Raw genomic sequence first — 24,691 nt, 5'->3', positions numbered from 1 at the left:
GAAACTTGGATATAACTTAGAGTAGTCAGTGTACAGCTTGTATAGCAGTGTAGATTTACTGTCTTCTGAAAATAACTCAACACACAGCCATTAATGTCTAAATAGCTGGCAACATAAGTGAGTACACCCCACAGTGAACATGTCCAAATTGTGCCCAAATGTGTCGTTGTCCCTCCCTGGTGTCATGTGTCAAGGTCCCAGGTGTAAATGGGGAGCAGGGCTGTTAAATTTGGTGTTTTGGGTACAATTCTCTCATACTGGCCACTGGATATTCAACATGGCACCTCATGGCAAAGAACTCTCTGAGGATGTGAGAAATAGAATTGTTGCTCTCCACAAAGATGGCCTGGGCTATAAGAAGATTGCTAACACCCTGAAACTGAGCTACAGCATGGTGGCCAAGGTCATACAGCGGTTTTCCAGGACAGGTTCCACTCGGAACAGGCTTCGCCAGGGTCGACCAAAGAAGTTGAGTCCACGTGTTCGGCGTCATATCCAGAAGTTGGCTTTAAAAAATAGACACATGAGTGCTGCCAGCATTGCTGCAGAGGTTGAAGACGTGGGAGGTCAGCCTGTCAGTGCTCAGACCATACGCCGCACACTGCATCAACTCGGTCTGCATGGTCGTCATCCCAGAAGGAAGCTGACGCACAAGAAAGCCAGCAAACAGTTTGCTGAAGACAAGCAGTCCAAGAACATGGATTACTGGAATGCCCTGTGGTCTGACGAGACCAAGATAAACTTGTTTGGCTCAGATGGTGTCCAGCATGTGTGGCGGCGCCCTGGTGAGAAGTACCAAGACAACTGTATCTTGCCTACAGTCAAGCATGGTGGTGGTAGCATCATGGTCTTGGGCTGCATGAGTGTTGCTGGCACTGGGGAGCTGCAGTTCATTGAGGGAAACATGAATTCCAACATGTACTGTGACATTCTGAAACAGAGCATGATCCCCTCCCTTCGAAAACTGGGCCTCATGGCAGTTTTCCAACAGGATAACGACCCCAAACACAACCTCCAAGATGACAACTGCCTTGCTGAGGAAGCTGAAGGTAAAGGTGATGGACTAAACCCAATTGAGCACCTGTGGCGCATCCTCAAGTGGAAGGTGGAGGAGTTCAAGGTGTCTAACATCCACCAGCTCCGTGATGTCATCATGGAGGAGTGGAAGAGGATTCCAGTAGCAACCTGTGCAGCTCTGGTGAATTCCATGCCCAGGAGGGTTAAGGCAGTGCTGGATAATAATGGTGGTCACACAAAATATTGACACTTTGGGCACAATTTGGACATGTTGACTGTGGGGTGTACTCACTTATGTTGCCAGCCATTTAGACATTAATGGCTGTGTGTTGAGTTATTTTCAGAAGACAGTAAATCTACACTGCTATACAAGTTGTACACTGACTACTCTAAGTTATATCCAAGTTTCATGTCTATAGTGTTGTCCCATGAAAAGATATAATAAAATATTTGCAGAAATGTGAGGGGTGTACTCACTTTTGTGATACACTGTATATATATATAGCACTGCAGTGACACTGACATGGTGGTGGTGTGTTAGTGTGTGTTGTGCTGGTACGAGTGGATCAGACACAGCAGCGCTGCTGGAGTTTTTAAACACCTCACTGTCACTGCTGGACTGAGAATAGTCCACCAACCAAAAATATCCAGCCAACAGCGCCCCGTGTCCTGTGACCTCTGATGAAGGTCTAGAAGATGACCGACTCAAACAGCAGCAATAGATGAGCGATCGTCTCTGACTTTACATCTACAAGGTGGACCAACTTGGTAGGAATGTCTAACAGAGTGGACAGTGAGTGGACACGGTATTTAAAAACTCCAGCAGCGCTGCTGTGTCTGATCCACTCATACCAGCACAACACACACTAACACACCACCACCATGTCAGTGTCACTGCAGTGCTGAGAATGATCCACCACCTAAATAATACCTGCTCTGTGGTGGTCCTGACCATTGAAGAATAGCATGAAAGGGAGCTAATAAAGCATGCAGAGAAACAGATGGACTACAGTCAGTAATTGTATAACTACAAAGTGCTTCTATATGGTAAGTGGAGCTGATAAAATGGACAGTGAGTGTAGAAACAAGGAGGTGGATTTAATGTTATGGCTAATCAGTGTATAGTTATATTGGCACAGAGAAGTCAGTAGCTTAGCCACAGGGTTAAATAACATTAAAGAACCTTCTAGAACTCTAAACAATCTCAGTCCTCTTTTTGAACCCAGCATATATTCAGAGAACCCACAAGTGTTCCAGTGTTATTCTGTCCCAAATTTCAAGACAGCCACCTCATACACGACCCCAACTAGTGTCTGTAAACCTTCAACTTCACAAGGTAGCTAAAATATTAGTAATAAGCCAAATATCAGTAAATACACTCACCCAGAACTGTACTTCACAGTGCTTTAGGTAGAATCCTATCGCTCAGCAGATCTGTACTTACTAGGTGCGGCAGAGCACCTGACGTCAACTTAAAGTGAAGCATATAAGATGCTCAGAGCATATATGGACCCGAAATTCTGGTCCAATAATTCAGGGGTTTTGACTGAAGCTGAGTGATGTGTAACTCATGTAACTCGTATAAAAAATGGTGAAGGGTGGAAATGTCAAGGGCAGCGGCGCCCGGGTGGCGTGGGCAGACTAATACAACCACCAAGCCTTTAAGTGTTGGGTGTGTCAACAGGCAGGATTAGCCACCATGTCTGAGGGAGGGACAGTCAGACAGAGCTTCACGTACTCGACAGTGTAACAGCACCTCCTACTGAAACACCAGAGCAGTAGAGTGGAAGAACTTCCAAACTGATGTGTGTGTGTGTGTGTGTGTAGTGTTACTCGCCCATACTGTGGTGGATTCGCATGTGAGGTCGGTCTCATGCATGAAGAGTCACACGCTGATCTCCACGTTTCTCCACAGGCGCTTCAAGCTATTAAACAGGGACCTTAAACAGCATCGAAGACCCCACCCACTTTTTTAGTTCGGTCTTCACCCACCCAGCAGACTAGTGGCCTGTCTGCTGCAGGCCCTGCCAGTTGTGCCAGCTAGGGGGCGCCCAGCTGACTAGTTAAAAAACTGAGAGTCGAACTCCACTGCGCCACCTCAGCACCTAAATGTAAACTTTATATTTACCTACAACTAGTGAAATATCCGCCAATTGTTTAATTTAATAATTTGACATTTTAATGAACCGTTATGTGTCGTTTATTTTCCAGGTGAATGCAGTGATTTACTTTAACATAAACTGAGTTCAGTAACAGAACCGAGAGTTTGTGGACGGAGCGGTTAGTTCACTTTTATCTGGTGTTCTTCTCTACTGCACTGTTACTGCTGATGGACTAAAGGGTGTGAAGGGTTAAACTAATATGCAAACCTACCAGCATCTTACAATAAACACTTACAAATCCCATTTTCAGAAAAAAGTTGGGACACTTTGTGAAATAAAGTAAAAAGAAGAATCTGTCATTTTAATTCTCTTGAATCTCTATTTAGCTGATAAAAGTAGAAAGAAAAGATTTCAAATGTTTTACTGTTTAACTTTGTTGTATTTTGAAAATATAAAGACATTCAGAGTTTCTGCACAACCTCACACACATCTGCACAATTATAAACCCATTAAGACCTTATTTATAGTTATTTATTTTACATATCTATATTATTATTATTATAATTATACATATCTAGCTATTCCTCTTCTTATGTAATTATTATTACTAATAATATTATTGAGATTCTTATTGTTTTTATGTATACACCGATCATCCATAACATTAAAACCACCTCCTTGTTTCTACACTCACTGTCCATTTTATCAGCTCCACTTACCATATAGAAGCACTTTGTAGTTCTACAATTACTGACTGTAGTCCATCTGTTTCTCTGCATACCTTTTTAATCTGCTTTCCACAGGACCACCACAGAGCAGGTATTATTTAGGTGGTGGATCATTCTCAGCACCGCTGATGGAGTGAAAGCAGGCCAAAAAAGCATGCAGAGAAACAGATGGACTACAGTCAGTAATTGTAGAACTACAAAGTGCTTCTATATGGTAAGTGGAGCTGATAAAATGGACAGTGAGTGTAGAAACAAGGAGGTGGTTTTAATGTTATGGCTGATCGGTGTATATTACTATGTATATAGACCTAATACCACATATGTAAATAGCTATAGTTATAATTATTATATTTACCATATATATACAAGTCTATTGATGGTTTTTTTTTTTTTTCACAATGCTACTATTTGCACTCCTGGTAGATGCTAACTGCATTTCGTTACTTTGTACTTGTACTGCGCATTGACAATAAAGTCAAACCTAATGCTGTAACATGCTCCAAAAATGTTACTGAGGCGTGTTTCCACTGTGTTCCATTAGCATTCCTATTAATGAGACTTTTTAATGCTTTGGGAACTGAGGACACGGATTGTCTCCGTTCTTGCTCGATATGAGACTGCAGCTGCTCGACAGTCTGTGGTCGCCGTCGTCTGATTCTCCACTTCGTGATTCGGCGTACATTTTTAATAGGAGACAGATTTGCACCGCAAGCACACACATGCTGTTTCTACGAAGCCAAACTGTTGTAGTGTGTACAGAATGAGGCCTGGAATCATCTTGCTAAATTAATCTTGGACAAAGATGCCACCTTGATGGCAGCATGTGTGTCTCTAAAATCCCAATATGCCTTTGAGTCAAAGGTACCCATGTCATGGGCACTGATGTCCCCCATACCAACAGTCTGGACGGTCATTTTTGTCTTGGGCAGATAACCTCGACATCAGTTTTTCCCAAAAACAAGCCAAACCGTGGACTCATCTGACCACAGCCTTCGGACCTTCTGTGATGAGCTCAGGCCCAGAAAACTGCACAGTTTCAGGTTGCACTTCATGATGCAGTGGCAGACTGTGTTAAATGACAATGGCATTCTGAAGTTCTCACAAGGCTATATTTATCAGAGTAGCATGACGGTTTCTTAGATAATGCACACTCAACAGTGGTTTCCAGCTTTGCCCTACACCAGACAAGTCAAACTCAGGGCTCGCGTGCCACATCCGGCCCGATCGGGCCCGTCAGTATATAGGACGCACACCGTGGATACTACAAGTCCCAGGATGCATTGCAACAAAGAATCAACAAATCACAGATTCTTCTTTTTAATGCAGTTTACAAAATGCCTCTCTAAACTCGGAGGAGGAGTGAGCAGCAATATACCCACCTCGACTGCAATCAGGGATCCACCAGCAGCGGAAGACAGATTGACTACGATAAATCTGAGGAAAATGCATAAAAATAACAAAAAATAATAAAAGTTGAAACAGATTCATTAAGATGTTGGAAAAGCTTTCAGTCCAGTTCCTTGGGAAACTGAATCCATTAAAATGGTGCAGTTTTAAAGGTCATGTTAAGGCTGGGCAACAACATCATGAAAAGAAACAATCAGGATGCAAAACTTCACACTCCACAAGATATAAGCAGAACCACAAGATCACCCCACTGCTGCGTTCTCTTCACTGGCATCCAAACTGGTTTAAAACACTGATGCTCGCCTACAAAGCCAAAAATGGACCAGCTCCAAGCTACCTTCGAGGTCTAATCAAACCCCGCTCTGTACCACGCAACCTCCGAGCCACCAGTCTCGCTCGACTTGATCCTCCACCCAGGACTCAAGGAAGACAAGCATCAAGGCTCTTCTCTGTACTGGCACCCAAGTGGTGGAACGAACTTCCTCTGTCTGTCTGAACTTCTGAGTCTCTTGCTGTCTTTAAAAAACGATTAAAAACCTTCATCACCTCTTTACTAAGCACTTAAGCTGACCTGTACTCACTCACTAACACTCACTTATACTAATTTATTTCTTGCAAAAAAAATTTTTCAGCTGATTTGTGTTTTTGGACTGTTGTATACTTAAACTAGAGTAAGGTAATGTTCACTATGGAAGCTCTTCTGTACGTCGCTCTGGATAAGACCGTCTGTAAAATGCTGAATATGTAAATGTAACTGAGCTTAAATTTAGACTGATGGTGGCGTTAGAGAGTTTGAGTGGTGGACAGTCTGCTGGGTGATGCATTTTTTTATTTGACCATTCGTGCATGTACAGTAATAATCTGATCTGATTATACAGAATCAGCAGCACAACCACAGAAAAAGTATAAGGGCACACCTGCTTATTATTGAGCTCAGGTGTTTTAGCCACGCCCATTACTATCAGGTGTAGCCTATAAAATTAATGCTGTTATAACAGTGCATGCAGAAGGTGAACTGGCTGCTTATAACTGTCACTGAGTATAAGTGAGTGAGTGAGTATAGATAGACAGAATCCCACCATGCACCCTGACCCACCGCGACCTTGACCAATGAGAAACCAAAGGCAGGGAATATAAATGAAGGAACTGATGCAGGTCGGGAAGCGCGAGCACGTTTACAATGACGCCTGAATTGCTGTGCAGCGCGTGCACCGGACACACACACACACACACACACACACACACACACACACACACAGACACACACACGACACAGCAACGACACGAAACAGCAGCAATATGAATAAAAAGAGAAATAAATAGAAATAAAGAGGCGTTACTGTACCGGTTGGAGAGCGCGCGCGCTGCGGGACATCCCTGCCGCACCGGACAGAGCGCGAGGAGGGGGGAGGGGCGGACCGGACGGGCGAATGACGTCACAACCGCGTCATTATTCACAGCTGACTGAAAGCATCAATATTCAACATTTGACGCAATTTACTCCTAAAACACAGAGGGCTGTTTTATCTGCTTCGGGATGTTTACTAAAATGTAATGTAATTATTCACCCCTCCCCCCCATCCCCCCCACGGTGCTCGGGTGTGCAGTGTTCTATTCTGCTGGCTCACAACCTGTGAGATATGGGTTCGAATCTCAGCAGTGCTGACGGCTGACCGGGCGAGTACAGAGAGACCACTGGCTATGTGTAAGGGGGGATGGACAAAACCCTGTGATGGACTGGCACAGTGGCGTAACTAGGAGCTCAAAAAAATGTTGGGCCCCCTCAACAAATTTTATATATATATATATATATATATATATATATATATATATATATATAGTGTAAATATAAATATAAATATAGTGTATATATAAATATATATAGCGTATATATAAATATATATATGCATATACAGTGTATCACAAAAGTGAGTACACCCCTCACATTTCTGCAAATATTTCATTATATCTTTTCATGGGACAACACTATAGACATGAAACTTGGATATAACTTAGAGTAGTCAGTGTACAGCTTGTATAGCAGTGTAGATTTACTGTCTTCTGAAAATAACTCAACACACAGCCATTAATGTCTAAATAGCTGGCAACATAAGTGAGTACACCCCACAGTGAACATGTCCAAATTGTGCCCAAATGTGTCGTTGTCCCTCCCTGGTGTCATGTGTCAAGGTCCCAGGTGTAAATGGGGAGCAGGGCTGTTAAATTTGGTGTTTTGGGTACAATACTGGCCTCTGGATATTCAACATGGCACCTCATGGCAAAGAACTCTCTGAGGATGTGAGAAATAGAATTGTTGCTCTCCACAAAGATGGCCTGGGCTATAAGAAGATTGCTAACACCCTGAAACTGAGCTACAGCATGGTGGCCAAGGTCATGCAGCAGTTTTCCAGGACAGGTTCCACTCGGAACAGGCTTCGCCAGGGTCGACCAAAGAAGTTGAGTCCACGTGTTCGGCGTCATATCCAGAGGTTGGCTATAAAAAATAGACACATGAGTGCTGCCAGCATTGCTGCAGAGGTTGAAGACGTGGGAGGTCAGCCTGTCAGTGCTCAGACCATACGCCGCACACTGCATCAACTCGGTCTGCATGGTCGTCATCCCAGAAGGAAGCTGACGCACAAGAAAGCCCGCAAACAGTTTGCTGAAGACAAGCAGTCCAAGAACATGGATTACTGGAATGCCCTGTGGTCTGACGAGACCAAGATAAACTTGTTTGGCTCAGATGGTGTCCAGCATGTGTGGCGGCGCCCTGGTGAGAAGTACCAAGACAACTGTATCTTGCCTACAGTCAAGCATGGTGGTGGTAGCATCATGGTCTTGGGCTGCATGAGTGTTGCTGGCACTGGGGAGCTGCAGGTCATTGAGGGAAACATGAATTCCAACATGTACTGTGACATTCTGAAACAGAGCATGATCCCCTCCCTTCGAAAACTGGGCCTCATGGCAGTTTTCCAACAGGATAACGACTCCAAACACAACCTCCAAGATGACAACTGCCTTGCTGAGGAAGCTGAAGGTAAAGGTGATGGACTAAACCCAATTGAGCACCTGTGGCGCATCCTCAAGTGGAAGGTGGAGGAGTTCAAGGTGTCTAACATCCACCAGCTCCGTGATGTCATCATGGAGGAGTGGAAGAGGATTCCAGTAGCAACCTGTGCAGCTCTGGTGAATTCCATGCCCAGGAGGGTTAAGGCAGTGCTGGATAATAATGGTGGTCACACAAAATATTGACACTTTGGGCACAATTTGGACATGTTCACTGTGGGGTGTACTCACTTATGTTGCCAGCCATTTAGACATTAATGGCTGTGTGTTGAGTTATTTTCAGAAGACAGTAAATCTACACTGCTATACAAGTTGTACACTGACTACTCTAAGTTACAGTATATCCAAGTTTCATGTCTATAGTGTTGTCCCATGAAAAGATATAATGAAATATTTGCAGAAATGTGAGGGGTGTACTCACTTTTGTGATACACTGTATGTATAATTGTCACATGTAACTAATGTTAACACATGCTGAGGCTAGGGACTCGTTTGTTTACGCGTCCTTTTTTGCGAGTCATGGGTCAAGTCTGAGTCATTTGAAATGAGTCCAAAGTCGAGTCTGAAGTCGTTGTGTTGAGGGCCTTGCTCGAGGGCCCAACAGTGGCAACCTGGCAGTGGTGGGGCTTGAACCAGCGATCTTTTGATTACTAGACCAGTACCTTAATCACTAGGCTACAACTGCCCCTACAAAATATATAAAGACATGGTGTAGTGAGGTTTGGTGTTCAGGAACCCCCCCCCCCCCCCCCCCCTGGACCCTAAGTGGTTAAGACAGTGAGTGAGTGAGTGAGTGAGTGAGTGAATTAGAAGACAGATGACATTGTCACACTGTCTGCTGTCAAGCAGGCTTTATATTGTTAGGAACTTGGAGGCTGCCATGCAAAAAAGAAGTTCCTTCTTCTTGCTTTATATTGTTAGGAACTTGGAGGCTGCCATGCAAAAAAGAAGTTCCTTCTTCTTGACATGATATAACTTACATTAGTGACATTAATGTAAGTGCTCCCATCATTCAGTCACAGAAAGAAAGAGTTGCAGAAATCATTGAAATCCCAACACAACATCGTCCAAGTGTCCATAAACTTTTGACTTGCAGGAAAAATGATGTTACAAACCGTCCCTCTCCAAGTCTCCATATTATCAAATGTTACAGACTGCCACTTTAAGTAAGGTTATTAAGGTTTTAATAACAATGATTTTGACCCTGATGTTGACCTTCACTGTAGGCATCTTTTGACCGCTTGCAAAGAAGGAAGCACACTAAACTGTTGGTGCTCATGTGGCTAAAAATAGTTGATGGTGCTGAATCAGCTGACCAATCTAAAGGACAAGACCTGCATCTGATACTGTAAAATAACACCATGAGAGTCTTCAGTGGGTAAGAATGTGTGTGTGTGTGTGTGTGTGTGTGTGTGTGTGTGTGTGTGTGTGTGTGTGTGTGTATGTAGCAGTGTTATGTCTCTATACCAATTTATATTTAAACTTAAAGTATAAAATAGATATTTTATAACCTGAATTTATATACACTGATCAGCCATAACATTAAACCACCTCCTTGTTTCTACACTCACTGTCCATTTTATCAGCTCCACTTACCATATAGAAGCACTTTGTAGTTCTACAATTACTGACTGTAGTCCATCTGTTTCTCTACATGCTTTGTTACCCTGTGGGGGTCCTGACCATTGAAGAACAGCGTGAAAGGGGGCTAACAAAGCATGCAGAGAAACAGATGGACTACAGTCAGTAATTGTAGAACTACAAACTACAAAGTGATTCTGTATGGTAAGTGGAGCTGATAAAATGGACAGTGAGTGTAGAAACAAGGAGGTGGTTTTAATGTTATGGCTGATCGGTGTATTTTGGAGGACGCCTGTAAAAACGTGTCGTCCTTCAATCAAAAGAGCCTTCGTGAGGTCAGGTACTGATGGTGTATGAGAGGTCCTGGCTCACCTTTAATGTTCCAATTCATTCCAAAAGTGTTCCCTGGGGTTGAGATCAAGGCTCTGTGCCACTGGAGAAGCATAAAAATGATTTTATATGATTAATTTCACTCACCGGTTTGTTTTAAGTGTGGCTGAAACAACTGAATGATGATGGACGATTTATTTTATAGAATTTAGCTTTGAATGTCTATTATGCTCATGCCAACATCTGAGATCTTAAACCCTTTTGTTAGATCAGGGGTGCCTAATACGTCGATTGTGATCTACCAGTCCGATCACACTGTGCACAATGGTAGATCGTGTCTCATTCAAACAGGTCAACATGATTGTCATGAAATGTGGCCACTGCAATTTGTTATTATAGCTACACCTCAGCCCGCCTAAAGCACCTCTAATCTAGACAGTTTTCATTCATCAGTAGCCAGTTTGTGCCATTTTTTTGCATTTTTCCTTTTGTAACCTACACTGTGTGTGAAGATAAAAGCACAACCAAGCACAAAGGAACCAAAAACGCTTCGATTCAGGCAGGAACGCTGCAGAGACGCTGTTTCATTCATACGTGGAAGAAGCTAACGGAGAAATTTAAACCCTCAATCTGACATTTATATGAAGTCAAGCGCCTCTGCTGGACAATTTTGGAACTTGCTGGCTGAGGAAAAATATCCAAACATGAGAAAATGTGCCGCATATTTGACAGCATTTTTGGATCGACCTACTTGTGTGAATCAGCTTTTTCCCCTTGAAGTATAATAATGAAGTAAAAATAATGAAGTCTAAATATCGCTCCACCCTTAATGATGAACACTTGAAAGCTGTTTGAGAATCAGTATCACCAGCTCCTGTCCAGATACATAAACCTGACTGATACCATTCAGTGTAAATCATCAGAATAAAGTCAGTGTGATTTTTCAGTCACTTGCTCTTTAAAGCTGAATATTAATATAGGAACTGAGAACTGAGGCATTGAAAAAGCGTCAAAGCTGTTTAGAAAAACAATAAGGCCAACATTAGAAAGTAGATCAAGATGATCTGTCGACTGAAATAGTAGATCTCAAGCCACGTAAGTGTGTGCACCCCTGTGTTAGACCTTTAAATCAGTGACATTGTTAAGTGATGCTGTTACCCCACCTAGTGATTCCTGATAGCATCAACAACTGGGAAAATGATCAGCAGACTGAAAATGTTGTAATTTTTATTTAATCAGTTACTTGTCTTAAGAAGAGCACATTTACATAAATGAGAATGTTTATGTTATGTTATACTAAACCAGGGATTCAATCCTGGAATATAAATCTTTGATTTATATAGGACTAAAAGTATGTGGACATCACTCCTAATTATTAAATGCATGGGTTTCAGGAACACACATTGCTAACAAGATTGTTGTCGATCAACTAGGGCTGTTGTAACCTAGTGGTTAAGGTACTGGACTAGAAATCAGAAGTTGGCTGGTTCAAGCCCCACCACTGCCTGGTTGCTGCTGTTGAGCCATTGAGCAAGGTCCTTAACCCTCAATTTCTCAGACTGTATATTGTTACACTACTGTAGGTTGCTTTGGATAAAGGCATCTGCTAAATGCCGAAAATGTACTTTGCTTTGTCCACAGAGCCAACTAGGTTGAGGGTTTATATTTTCTTCTTAACAATAGAAACAACTTCTGACCTCAGTAAGTTAGAGGGATGTCCATATACGTTTGGAACCCTGTGCAAAGCTTCTTTGTCAGAAGCTTTCATTAAAAATCACCTCCAAGCAAAGCAAGGTCAACACGCCTGAGGCTGAAGGATGTGGTAGCTGTTGGGGGGGAGGGGTTATAAAACATTAATTTTCAGTAGTCGCTTCATCCTGATCAGTGTCACAGTGGATCCAGTGCCACCAGTAAACACTGAATTCAAGGCAAGAAAACACCAAGGACTGAGTGGCACTTTATTGCAATCACACACTCACTTACTCACTCACTCACTATAAAGAGCTCATTCGGGATGAATGGGAACACTGGTGGCAAGCCAGACCACCTTGCAAATGCTCGTTTGATTAAATTAAAAATAAAAAAGCCTTCCTAGAAAAGTCGAGGATTTTAATATTGACCCTTAGTATTGATGCATATGGTTTTAGAACCAGGTGGCCACATATTTTTGACTACTGTGGTACCTTGTCACTCAACGTCCCCTAAACTCAAAATCTTTGAAACTCAATGGCGTTCGTCGAGAAATTTGTTCCCTTAAACTCAACGTTTCCATTAAACTCGACATGTTTAGTTTGTTCTTAAAAAATTTATTTATTTAATTTATTTAATCAAAGTGAGAATATGAGCTGAATCTGCATTTGTGTGGAATAAGCGTCAGATCCAGTGTTACAGCTCCACATGTATCTGTGTGTATCTGGATTTTCCTCCCTGTTTCACTTTTAAACTTGTGTTACTGCTCGAGCTTCTGAGAAATTGTGAGAATCAGCTTTTTATTTCAGTGTGTTTATATTATATTTGTGTTATTTTCAGTGTATAAGTGTCAAAAACAACCTCATTATTTTACATTAGCCCAAAAATATGCCATGGGACCATGGAACACATTAACAGGTTTCCCAAACATCCTTCTGGGAAATTTATGGGAACGTTTTAAAGAAAATACCTTGAAACTCAACGTCTTTTAAACTCATGGCCACTTCCAGAACCAACTGACGTCCAGTTTCAAGGTACCACTGTATATATACTGTTCTGCAAGTGTCCGGTTTAACAATCACCTGGTTTAGGTTTCTGTGTACCCATGATAATGTAAAGTGTTCTGAAATCTAAAAATCTTAAATTCGAAGGATATAAATAAACTGCTTACGTCATCGCTACGTCATCACTGGAGCTGCAGAGGCGTCACTTTCACTTTCACTTTTCTAAGAACCAGAATCAGCTGCTGAAAACCCGAACTAATTTTATAGGAAATAAAACCTTCGTATGACAGATTTATTCACTCGATTACCATCACAAGGGTAAGATCATTATAAACAAGCTCCAAGATTAAATAATTAAATAAAGATTGAATAATTAATAAAGTATAATTATGTTTTCATGTGTTGTAAACAATGTCAAGTGCGTCATTAATTTAGTCTGTACATCTAAGTTATTATGGAAATTATATTCAATAGATGAATACATTAAAATGAAAGATACTTCAAACATGTTCTAGTGGTAATTGTCAGTACAGGCAGTTTTTAGGTTATAAGGTATCAATTACATCTTCATTGTTAACCTTGAGAAGATCTACACACACTAGATCATCACACTCGCTCATTTTTCCTGCTTCTAACATCAACTTTGAGGATAAAATGTTCACTTGCTGCCTAATATAATATATCCCCCCCACTAACAGGTGCCGTGGTGAAGAGATAATCAGTGTTATTCACTTCACCTGATAGTGCTCATAATGTTATGTCTGATTGGTGTAGATACACAACTTACCTCATGAACATTGAAGCTTCTCTACAATGCACTATTTGCACATTGAAATTACTGCTGCTACTTGCAGATAATGTTGCACAATTATTGCACATTAAAATAACTGCTGCTATATTCTCATTCTCAACACTGCATAATTTTTCTGCACCTTTATGACTGCTGCTATGTGCCTTTTTTTTACTGCCTTAGTTTATTTATATTTCTATTCATTTGTATATAAAAGGTTTTTTATAGTTTAAATTTATATTTTCTAAAAGTTTTTATACTAAGTTTTTATTCTGTTAGTTTAATGTAGTTTTATGTATAATACTTATTGCAGTGTGGAGGACGAACAAAGTAAGAATTTCGTTGTACAGTGTAACTGCTGATTCTTCTGTGCATAATAATAATAAAACTCTTGAACTTGTGAGAAACATGTGCTGGATTTTAACATGTTTAGCACCAGATTTATCCAGTTTTTTGACAATATAGTAAATCTTTGGTGTTACAATTGTACACACAGCACTAACCTGGTCAAACACAAGCTTCTGGAAGAACTGGTTGGACCTGTGACCACTGTACTAGGCAGAATATATCAAGTTAAACCAATTGTGTTGTTTTCAGTACGGTCCACATAATCTTAATGGTTGTGCTGGGTTGTCTTTTCAACCTTGGCAAAGAGACCACTGCTCCATTTACTTTGTACTCAAGGAGAGTTTACATGTGTGATCTGCTTTTTAAGATCTGTACATTTACATTTTCTGCATTTAGCAGACGCTTTTATCCAAAGTGACTTACAGTAGAGTGACAGTATATAGTCAGCGCAATTGAGGGTTAAGGGCCTTGCTCAAGGGCCCAACAGCAGCAACCTGGCAGTGGTGGGGCTTGAACTAGCAACCTTTTGATTACTAGTCCAGTACCTTAACTACTAGGCTACAACTGTCCTGTACAGTGTTCCTGAGATTTTCCCACTGTAATGAGTCATGTCTAACAGATTCAGTCAAACTAGCACTAATTATATGGACACAGATAAGTCGCTATCACTATCATATCAGAACGTCTTTTATTTGTCATTTATACATATACAGATGTACAGTACAACTAAATGTTTCTTTACTTGTTTGGAGGCTGGGGTCAGAGCGCAGGGTCAGCCATTGTATGGCCTTGCTTAAGGGCCCAACAGTGGCTGCATGGCAGAGCTGGGATTCAAACTCTCAACCTTTCAGTTGATAGCACAAAACTGTCCCCATTAGCATAAGTTCCCTGACTGGGAATCAAACCCAGGCCACTAGACCACCAGGGAGATATCATCATCATAATTGGAAATATGTGTCCATGCCACAAAGTTAAATGATGATACAGAACTTTCTTCACCACCAAATAAATAATCCGAGTTGTTTTGTATATTTCTGACCCTGAAGATTCTGTAAATAAACTGTTCAAAATAAAACTGTATAAATGATTATAGTTAATAGAGGGGAGGCTCAGTGTTCATGACAAAATAATCCTCCAATTCTGTTTCAGTCAGGATGGCTGACGATAGCAGGACGATCAGAGTAACTGGTCTCCCGGTGGACATGGTTGAAAATCGACTCATAGACAAAATTCAGGTTCATTTTCTGCGCAAGAAGAACGGCGGAGGCGAGATCCAGTCAGTCACTGTTTCTAAATCGACGCCCGGCACGGCCTTCATCACTTTTGAGAAGAGTGAAGGTGAGAGATTTTGGATGATTGGCAAGTTAAACAGAATGAAATTTAAAGCTGAATAACTTTGTTAGTAGATATTTTTGTAGTTTTCTTAATTTTACATAAATGAAAAAAAAAATCAATATTTTGTAAAACATCATCTCTGATAATTTATCCAACATCCATTTAACCGTTCTCAATTATTAACAGGAATATTCATTATTTTACATTATACCTGACCTTTAATTGTGTTCGGATTTGATTTTTAAATGTGACTGACAACTTTTTAGAATGAATTTAACATTGTAATTTTAAAGAAGACTACTGTATAATAAAAAATATTAAATAAACTTGTTGTTGTTGTAACAGTTGCAGTGAGACTGGCTAAGAGAGAACATCAGGAGTTTAAAGTGAATGATAAAAGCTATGAGATTAACATCAGCCTCCTTCGTGAGCAAGTGGATCCAGATACGGTACTGTGTTCATGTTCCTACTGACTTTATTTATACCACAGTGTGTAATTCTCTCCACATTTAGTCCAATTGTTTTTCTTTTTATTTTAATAAATTGCTCAGGGTTGTTGTGGGTCCAGTTCCCGCAGGAAACAATAAGCACAAGGCAGAAATACCCAATTAATTGTAGCCCAAACAGAGCCAGTTATGTCTGTGTAGATGCACAGCCAGCTGATAGCACTGCCAAGATTTCAACCTGGATCTCAGAGGTGGTGGGCTAGCATAATAGGCCACTGTGCCACCTGAGTTCTAGTTTAATTCTATTTAAGCTAAATTAGTTGACAAAAGGCAAAAAGGGTGAATAAAAGTTAGTAATAATAATAATGTTTTAATGTTTGGCTAGATTAAATATGTCAGACTATCTGTTTGTCTGTCTGTTTGGCTTATGCTAAGTCTGGAACTGAACCACTAGCATCTGGCTTTTCTGGCTTCTCAGCACATACAGAGAATTTCTAACCATGATAATGATTTATTGATGAAGAGACAAGTACAGCACAAAAACAACTATTAACAATAAACACAGACAAAACCTAACCCAATGCTAAGCTATGCTAAAGGCTAAATGCTAATCTAGAGCTAAACATAACAGACCCCCAGACTAAGCTATTTTCTTCTATTTATTTATGCATTTTTTCCATTTTTCTCCTGATTTATCCTAGTCAATTTGTCTTCCACTGCTGGTGGATCCCTGATTGCGTTTGAGGAGGGTACATTTTCTGCTCATGCCTTCTCCGACACGTGCGCAGTCCTTAGCTGACCCTCCATATCTGCTAATCAGGGTCCTTGCACAGCGTTTGAAGACCCCACCCACATAGTCCGGTCATCCCGCCCTAGCAGAAACGTGTCTGCTGCGGGCACTGTCAATTATGTCCGCTAGATGGCGCCCAGCCGACCAGTGGCAATGCCGAGTTTCAAACCGAGGAGTTCAGAATCTCGACGCTGATGTGCTAGTGGAATATCCCTCTTTGCCACCTGGGCGCCCAGACTAAGCTATTTTAAATGCTAACACACATGGTAGCCTATACAGGACATAACAAGCAAGGACAGTGGACGAGCCTGGACAGGAAACTTATAAACAACAATCACTAAATTCTTTCACTGGTACACATTTAATTAACAACCTGGGGGCAACAAACAAAGAGTACTACGTATACTGGGAACTAATAAGACATAAGGAACAACTGGAGGTGATTAGCTCAAGATGAATCAGACAGAAAAGGTGGAGACAAGGGGGGTGTGGCACAAAAACAAACACTAGGACACCATGTGCTGTACAGAGAGCTGTGATTGTGAACATGCTAGGAAGGTGTATCAGAGACCCACATTAAGTTTAGACTAAGCAACCTGAGGTTCTTCCAGGTGCCCAGACATCAGTCTAGGTTTATCAGTTTATCATCCCTAAGTTCTCATTTGTTTGTGCACCTCAGGTTCTGCTGAAGATGTCAGTGGTGGTGGACCACAGTAAACTCCCCGAAGGAAAAGAAACTCTGCTCTCTCTGCATCAGAGTTATCCAGGCGTCCGTTTAACCTTTAACCATGAGAAAGATCTTTACATCCTGAAAGGTCACTACAGTGAGGTTCAGTCACTAATCAGCCTGCTGCTGGGATCACCAGAAACAAAGGTATCAATATTTTACCATTTATTTATTTACTGGCTTGTCTAAATACACCGATCAGGCATAACATTAAAACCACCTCCTTGTTTCTACACTCACTGTCCATTTTATCAGCTCCACTTACAATATAGAAGTACTTTGTAATTCTACAATTACTGACTGTAGTCCATCTGTTTCTCTACATACTTTTTTAACCCCCTTTCACCCTGTTCTTCAATGGTCAGGACTAGGGCTGGGCGATATATCGAGATTTTATAAAATATCGATATATTTTCATACGCGATATAAGATAAGACAATATCGCTTATATCGATATAGATGTTGCGTTCCAATTAGATCCGACAGTTCGTCTTTTTCTTCTCCCAGGTTGTCTCTGCACATGTTCACCTGCCCCGCCCCCCTCCCTCACTGCCCCGCCCCGCCCCACCCCTCTCCCTCACTGAACACAACTCGCCCCTCCCTCCCCACCGCCAATTCTTTCTGCCCTCAGAACACATTTCTGTAAGTAAAACTCCCATGATAGCATGGAGACAGTTGAGGAGCTGGTTAGTAAAAAGTATAATAATGGCTCAATTATTTGGAGATGGTTCGGATTCAGTGGTGGAGAAGTTATAAATATTTATTTATAATAAATATTATAAATAATACCTGCTCTGTGGGGGTCCTGTGGGGGTCCTGACCATTGAAGAACAGCATGAAAGGGGGCTAACAAAGCATGCAGAGAAACAGATTGACTACAGTCAGTAATTGTAGAACTACAAAGTACTTCTATATGGTAAGTGGAGCTAATAAAATGGACAGTGAGTTCAGAAACAAGGAGGTGGTTTTCATGTTATGCCTGATCGGTGTATATATATCGCAGTCTTTTCCACAGACATAAACTTCCAGTGTTCCAATAAACACCACACAATTTTGTCAAATTAAGCTTGCATCAGTATAATCTTATCCATGACTAATATTCACTTAGAAACGTACCTCAGGAGACAGACCACCACCAAGATCAGAAAGCAAAGAGAAGAATAACTTACCCCTGACGAGCCCTACCAGCAGAAACCAACCAAATATAGGAGCTGAGGAAATAGAACACACATCGTTAAGTGGAGTTCAGGGTCTACAGCATGAAAATGAAAACTGGAACTCAGGTAATATTCTATATGCCCTTGTTTCCTAATCCCAGTCCTATAGGGTCGGATTAGAGCACTGTTTGTTAATATCTGTGCTCCAACACACCAACTAAATCAATATTTACCTGAGTACTTGGCTCAAGGTGGCTTTAAGTAAGGTCATCACCAAACTGTGGTGGACTCTGTAGTTACTAAATTACCCCTCTATGTGAATAAGTAAGAAATGGGTGAGCGTGAGCCTACTAGGGGCGTATTTCTGCTGTGCGCCCTGTGGTCCGAGGATAGGGTCTGGACCCAATGATATTCTCATCAGGATAGATGATTATTGACAATAATGAATAAATTACTATAGAAATTGATAAATAAATGCATTTTCTTTCACAGGTTTAGCTCAGCTGAGCAGTTTTAGCCATCATGCCTCACACGAGCCCCTAATGGAAGACAGACGGGACTTTCAGCCAGAGCCGCTAACTTCATTTGAAGACTTTTCTCTAGTTGTGGACTCAGATATCTTCCATTACCTCCAGAAATACTGTGTTAAGGAGTACGAAAGCATCCTCAAGCAGAATGAGGTGGAAGTCCTGGATGTGAACTGTGGAGACATCACAACTTTGTACCTTCGCCCCAGAAAGGCACAGTATGATCGAGGAATGACCAGTGTTATAAAAGCCCACCAAGATTTGTCACATTTATACCAAGAGAAAGAGTCACAGCTACGCAAGGAGCAGCTTTCTAAACATGAAATTCCAACCCAAGACGTTAAGCACGTTCTGGAGTCGGTTAGGATGAGGCTGCCCATGCTGATGATAGATGAAGATAAAGACAATGTGTACATCGTTGGAAGTAAAAGTGACGTCTCCGAAGCCAAGCAGTTCATCGTTGATGTAAGAGGAGTCAGGATAGACAAACACATCCAATCAGGTCATCTGTTCGGTCCTTCTCAGCCTCCATTTCAATTCTCCAAACAGACAAGTCCAGCTTTATCCGAGCAATCTGACGTTTTCCAGCCAGTAGGAAACCAGCGTCAGAGATCAGATGATATATTTACGCCTTTTAAGGGCTTCCAAACAGCAAGCAGAGAAGAGATTCCGAACTATAGCAGTAATGATGAAAGCAAAAGCATATTCTCTGTCAGAATGCACGGTGGCTTTTCAGAAGAAAGACGCACCTTAAGCGACGTAAAGAGAACAGAGTCTGGTGGTTCATTTGACAGGGAGAAATACACAGAGAAGTATATGGGACCCGGCCAATTTACTTCAAACCATGATGAGAATAAGCCAACAACAAAACCTCCCTATTCTGTTGAATCTCAGAGTTTCTCTCTGGGTCACATGGCCCTCAGTGGAGACCCAAGTATCAATTCTGTCTCTGTCTCCTCAAAGGAGCTGGAAAACAAAGCAGTGAAGAAGTCTGGACTTAGTTCAGAAGATAAGCAGACAAGCAACTCAGCCCAGGACATCTTTCCTGTCAGAAGATGTGATTCTACTTCAGAAATAGAGTCCGGTGGTTCTACTGATGTAGGTAAATACACCGATTCTCCCTTCATCTCTCACAAAAATCTGGACAAGAAGGAATCATCCATGCAAGACTTCATTCCAGAAGAAAGACCAATGGAGTCCGGTGGTTCATTTGACAGGAAGGAATACACAGATTCTATCTCTGCCTCCTCAAAGGAGCTGGAAAACAAAGCAGTGAAGAAGTCTGGACTTAGTTCAGAAGATAAGCAGACAAGCAACTCAGCTCAGGACATCTTTCCTGTCAGAAGACGGGATGTTACTTCAGAAACAGAGTTCGGTGGTTCTACTGACGTAGGTAAAAACACGGATTCTCTCTTTGTCTCTCACAAGGATCTGGACAAGAAGGAATCATCCATGCAAGACTTCATTTCAGAAGAAAGACGAATGAAGTGTGGTAGTTCATTTGACAGGAAGGAATACACAGATTCTGTCTTTGTCTCCTCAAAGGACCTGGAAAACAAAGTAGTGAAAAAGTCCGGCCTAATTTCAGAAGATAAGCAGACAAGCAACTCAGCTCAGGACATCTTTTCTGTCAGAAGACATGATGTTACCTCAGAAGTGAAACAGAGTAAAAAAATAGAGTCCGGTGGTTCTTCTGACGTAGGTAAAAACACGGATTCTCTCTTTGTCTCTCACAAGGTTCTGGACAAGAAGGAATCATCCATGCAAGACTTCATTTCAGAAGAAAGACGAATGAAGTGTGGTAGTTCATTTGACAGGGAGAAATACACAGATTCTATCTCTGTCTCCTCAAAGGACCTGGAAAACAAAGCACTGGAAAAGTCCAGCCTAAGTTCAGAAAATAAGCAGACAAGCAGCTCAGATCAGGACTTCCTTTTTGTCAGAAGACGTGATGTTACCTCAGAAATTGAGTCCGGTGGTTCTACTGATGTAGGTAAATACACCGATTCTGTCTTCGTCTCTCACAAGATTCTGGACAAGAAGGAATCATCCATGCAAGACTTCATTCCAGGAGAAAGACGAATGGAGTCCGGTGGTTCATTTGACTGGGAGAGATACACAGATTTTATCTCTGCCTCCTCAAAGGACCTGGAAAACAAAGCACTGGAAAAGTCCAGCCTAAGTTCAGAAGATAAGCAGACAAGCAACTCAGCTCAGGACGTCTTTTCTGTCAAAAGACGTGATGTTGCTTCAGAAATTTTGTCCGGTGGTTCTACTGATGTAGGTAAATACACCGATTCTCTCTTCATCTCTCACGAGAATCTGGACAAGAAGGAATCATCCATGCAAGACTTCATTCCAGGAGAAGCTCAGGCAAAGCGCTCAGAGAGGCCAAAGTCAACAAGAGGGAATAAAACCAAACCTGCTGATTCGGGCAGGGAGCGGAAGATGGCTGCCAATTTGGGTGACACAAGACTTGGTCAGGATGACAACTTGGCAGTAGGCACTGCTGATAATGTGCAACCACATTCCCTTGCTGTTAATAAGCCAAGTCCAATCACATGTGTGGAGACAAAATCTAGTGCCAACAAAGTACCCAAAGGTGTCCTGACAGGACTCGGCCAACATACTGCAAACCATGATGAGAAGAAGCCGCAGAGTTTCTCTTTGGGTCACATCGTCCTCAGTGGAGACCCAAGTATCAAGTCTAACCCCAACGTACCAGCCTTGAGAAGATCCAACAGCTTTTCAGGCAAGATCAAATCCAGACAAGCTGATCAAACGATGCCAGCAGCTATAAATCTGTCTCCTGGGCAAGAAGGCTTGAACCTTGAAACCTTTCAGACAAGAACAAGATCGGTCTTCACTCTTGATGTAGTTCTGTCCTGCCAACTGTGGGTTTACATTAAGTGGATTTATATTACTGAAGTTGAGAGTCTGACATCTGATCTACAGGTTAAGGAAATAATTGAAAAGGGCGACTTTATACTGCGTCTGAGTGGTGCAGATTCAGAAAAGGTGAATAAATGTCACCATGGTTTGAAAAGCCTCATTTCCAGAGTCAAAATGGACTTTGATGAGAGAACAATACCACTATCCATACTGGGTGTGCTGGACTGTAAGGATAAGATCCTGGTGGATTTCTGTACAGTGATGAAACAGAAGCATGATAAGGTTAAGATTGTCGTCATGTCCAAGAATGTGTTACTTCTAGGCCCTAAACCACTGTGCGAAAATGTGGAAGCAACTATGATGGAGGTCTTTCAAACAGGAGTTAAAAGTGCAAAAACAACTACAGAAACGAAGTCTCAGAAACCAAGTGAGTCTGAATCATCTACTACTCATCCGACCACAACAAAAACACTCCCTGATGAGACCATGATTCATCAAGATCCTTATATGTCCAAAATGTCAGATCGGACTAGTGCCTGCATCTCAAAAAGGGTTCCTCAGTCTTTGAAGGACCAAACCAGAGACGTGCTAGAAGAAGGAAATCAAGACGTCAACCAGAACCCAAAAGAACCGTCTTTAAAGGAAGGGGAAATCATTAAACAGGACAGTGTGAGAACTTTACCTCCATCTGAAACTCTCAAGTCATCTATAAATGACAAAGCAGATGACCAGACTCATGGGAAAGACACTTTACAAAACACACAAGCTGAAGGTTACGCCTATACTGACCAAGAGGACCAACCAAAGAACATTCCTGGACCACGTGGAACTTTAGAAACCCACCAAACAGACGAGCATCTACCTCTAAAGCAAGAAATGGAGCAAACAAGTCATATTATTGGACAGAATGAAGTTTCAGAATCTGAACCACGATTCCAAATCAGTTCAGGTGGAAATCAGGATCTTTTATGCTCCGTCTGTAAAGCAGACCACAGCACTGTAAAGCAAAAATCATGTGGGTATAAGTTCTGCTCCCAGTGTGAGAAGGAATCTCACACCAGCTGCAAAATCTGCTCACAGGCTTCTAATCAGGATACTGTGGGTATAAAAGGTAGCGTGTTTATCCGAGAATCAACGGTCACGATCCCTGGATTTATCAGAGACACGACACTAAGGCTCATCTATGATATACCCGACGGGATTCAGGGAGTAAGTTATTAATATTATTGTTATTATAATACTTTTTGAAGAAACAATAAATGCATTTCTAATATTGATTTAATTTCTTGGATGAATCTCTGTACAGGATGACCATCCTTGCCCCGGTGCACCTTTTAAAGGAGGCAAGTTCCAGGCCTTTTTACCATATAATGAAGACACCAAAAGACTCCTGCCTCTCCTGGAAAAAGCTTTTTTCAAGGGTCACACCTTTACTGTCCAAGTAAAACGTTCTCGTTGCAAAGGGAAGAACGAGAGCCGAGAAGGAAAGGTGGTTTGGGGCAGCATTCCTCATAAAACCAGTACAGACGGTGGCATGTCAAAGTGAGTCCCAGTGTTCCTTATTCAGATATATACAGATTTCATACTTAACCCTTTTGTAGTGTTATTAGATAGATAGATAGATAGATAGATAGATAGATAGATAGATAGATAGATAGATAGATAGATAGATAGATAGATGGACGGACAGACAGACAGATAGATAGATAGATAGACAGACAGACAGACAGATAGATAGCTAGACAGACAGATAGATAGATAGACAGACAGACAGACAGATAGATAGATAGGTAGACAGACAGATATATCTATCTATCTATATATAGATGGATGGACAGACAGACAGATTCAACTTTATTGTCATTGCTCAGTACAGGTACAAGGCTGACTAGACAAATAATAAATCATCATAACATTGTACTAGTGAAAATACACACACACAGCTACCTAGTGAAATCTCTATCAGTTATTGTGCTACTTGTGTTTTCTTTTTTTATTGTAATAGGAACGGATATCCAGACTCCAGCTTTATTAAACGCTTGACCAAGGCGCTGAAGGCAGCAGGAATTGAAGAATAAAAACCCCATCACGTCCTCATCCTGTTAAAACCTGCTTATCTGGGGAAGTACCAGCTGCTGAAGTCCTGCAGCACCCTTTACTTTCAGGACTGTGTAACTCCAAGTGCAACTTTGACTTAATAATAATTATTTTATAATCATTTGTGGTGAATAAAGTCTCGAATTAAGTTTTTTTTATAACTTAGAGTCACTTTTCAAAGGCTCGGTGCTATCCTTACAATAAAAAACTAAATACACTGATCAGCCATAACATTAAAACCACCTCCTTGTTTCTACACTCACTGTCCATTTTATCAGCTCCACTTACCATATAGAATCACTTTGTGGTTCTACAATTACTGACTGTAGTCCATCTGTTTCTCTGCATACTGTTTTAACCTGCTTTCATGCTGTTCTATAATGGACCCCCACAGGACCACCACAGAGCAGGTATTATTTAGGTGGTGGATGATTCTCAGCACTGCAGTGACACTGACATGGTGGTGGTGTGTTAGTGTGTGTTGTGCTGGTGGTTGAGTGGATCAGACACAGCATCGCTACTGGAGTTTTTAAATATTGTGTCCATTCACTGTCCACTCTATTAGACACTCCTACCTAGTTGGTCCACCTTGTAGATGCAAAGACAGAGACGATCGCTCATCTATTTCTGCTGTTTGAGTCGGTCATCTTCTAGACCT

At 41.5% G+C, this 24,691-nt stretch overlaps 1 protein-coding gene across 1 annotated transcript; it reads left to right on the top strand.

Annotated features, from left to right (window-relative positions):
• Nucleotides 1-22,503: 22,503 nt before the first annotated feature.
• Nucleotides 22,504-24,181, top strand: LOC134322020 (probable E3 ubiquitin-protein ligase DTX3). Its single transcript, XM_063003890.1, has 3 exons — nucleotides 22,504-23,145; nucleotides 23,243-23,478; nucleotides 23,942-24,181. The coding sequence occupies exons 1-3, from the start codon at nucleotides 22,813-22,815 to the stop codon at nucleotides 24,012-24,014; spliced, it is 642 nt and encodes a 213-aa protein (XP_062859960.1). The 5' UTR covers nucleotides 22,504-22,812; the 3' UTR covers nucleotides 24,015-24,181.
• The last annotated feature ends 510 nt before the right edge of the window (nucleotides 24,182-24,691 follow it).

This window comes from Trichomycterus rosablanca, chromosome 10 (assembly GCF_030014385.1).
Source record: "Trichomycterus rosablanca isolate fTriRos1 chromosome 10, fTriRos1.hap1, whole genome shotgun sequence".
Lineage (NCBI taxonomy): Eukaryota > Metazoa > Chordata > Actinopteri > Siluriformes > Trichomycteridae > Trichomycterus > Trichomycterus rosablanca.
The sequence above is the reverse complement of the archived record's forward strand: the minus strand, read 5'-3'. Positions and strand labels throughout refer to the sequence as shown.

Excerpts from the sequence above, each read along its gene's own strand:
- LOC134322020 (XM_063003890.1), top strand. The coding sequence starts at position 22,813 with ATGGAGCAAACAAGTCATATTATTGGACAGAATGAAGTTTCAGAATCT. Across the intron at positions 23,146-23,242 it reads TACCCGACGGGATTCAGGGA|GATGACCATCCTTGCCCCGG; the intron begins GTAAGTTATTAA and ends ATCTCTGTACAG. Across the intron at positions 23,479-23,941 it reads ACAGACGGTGGCATGTCAAA|GAACGGATATCCAGACTCCA; the intron begins GTGAGTCCCAGT and ends TTATTGTAATAG.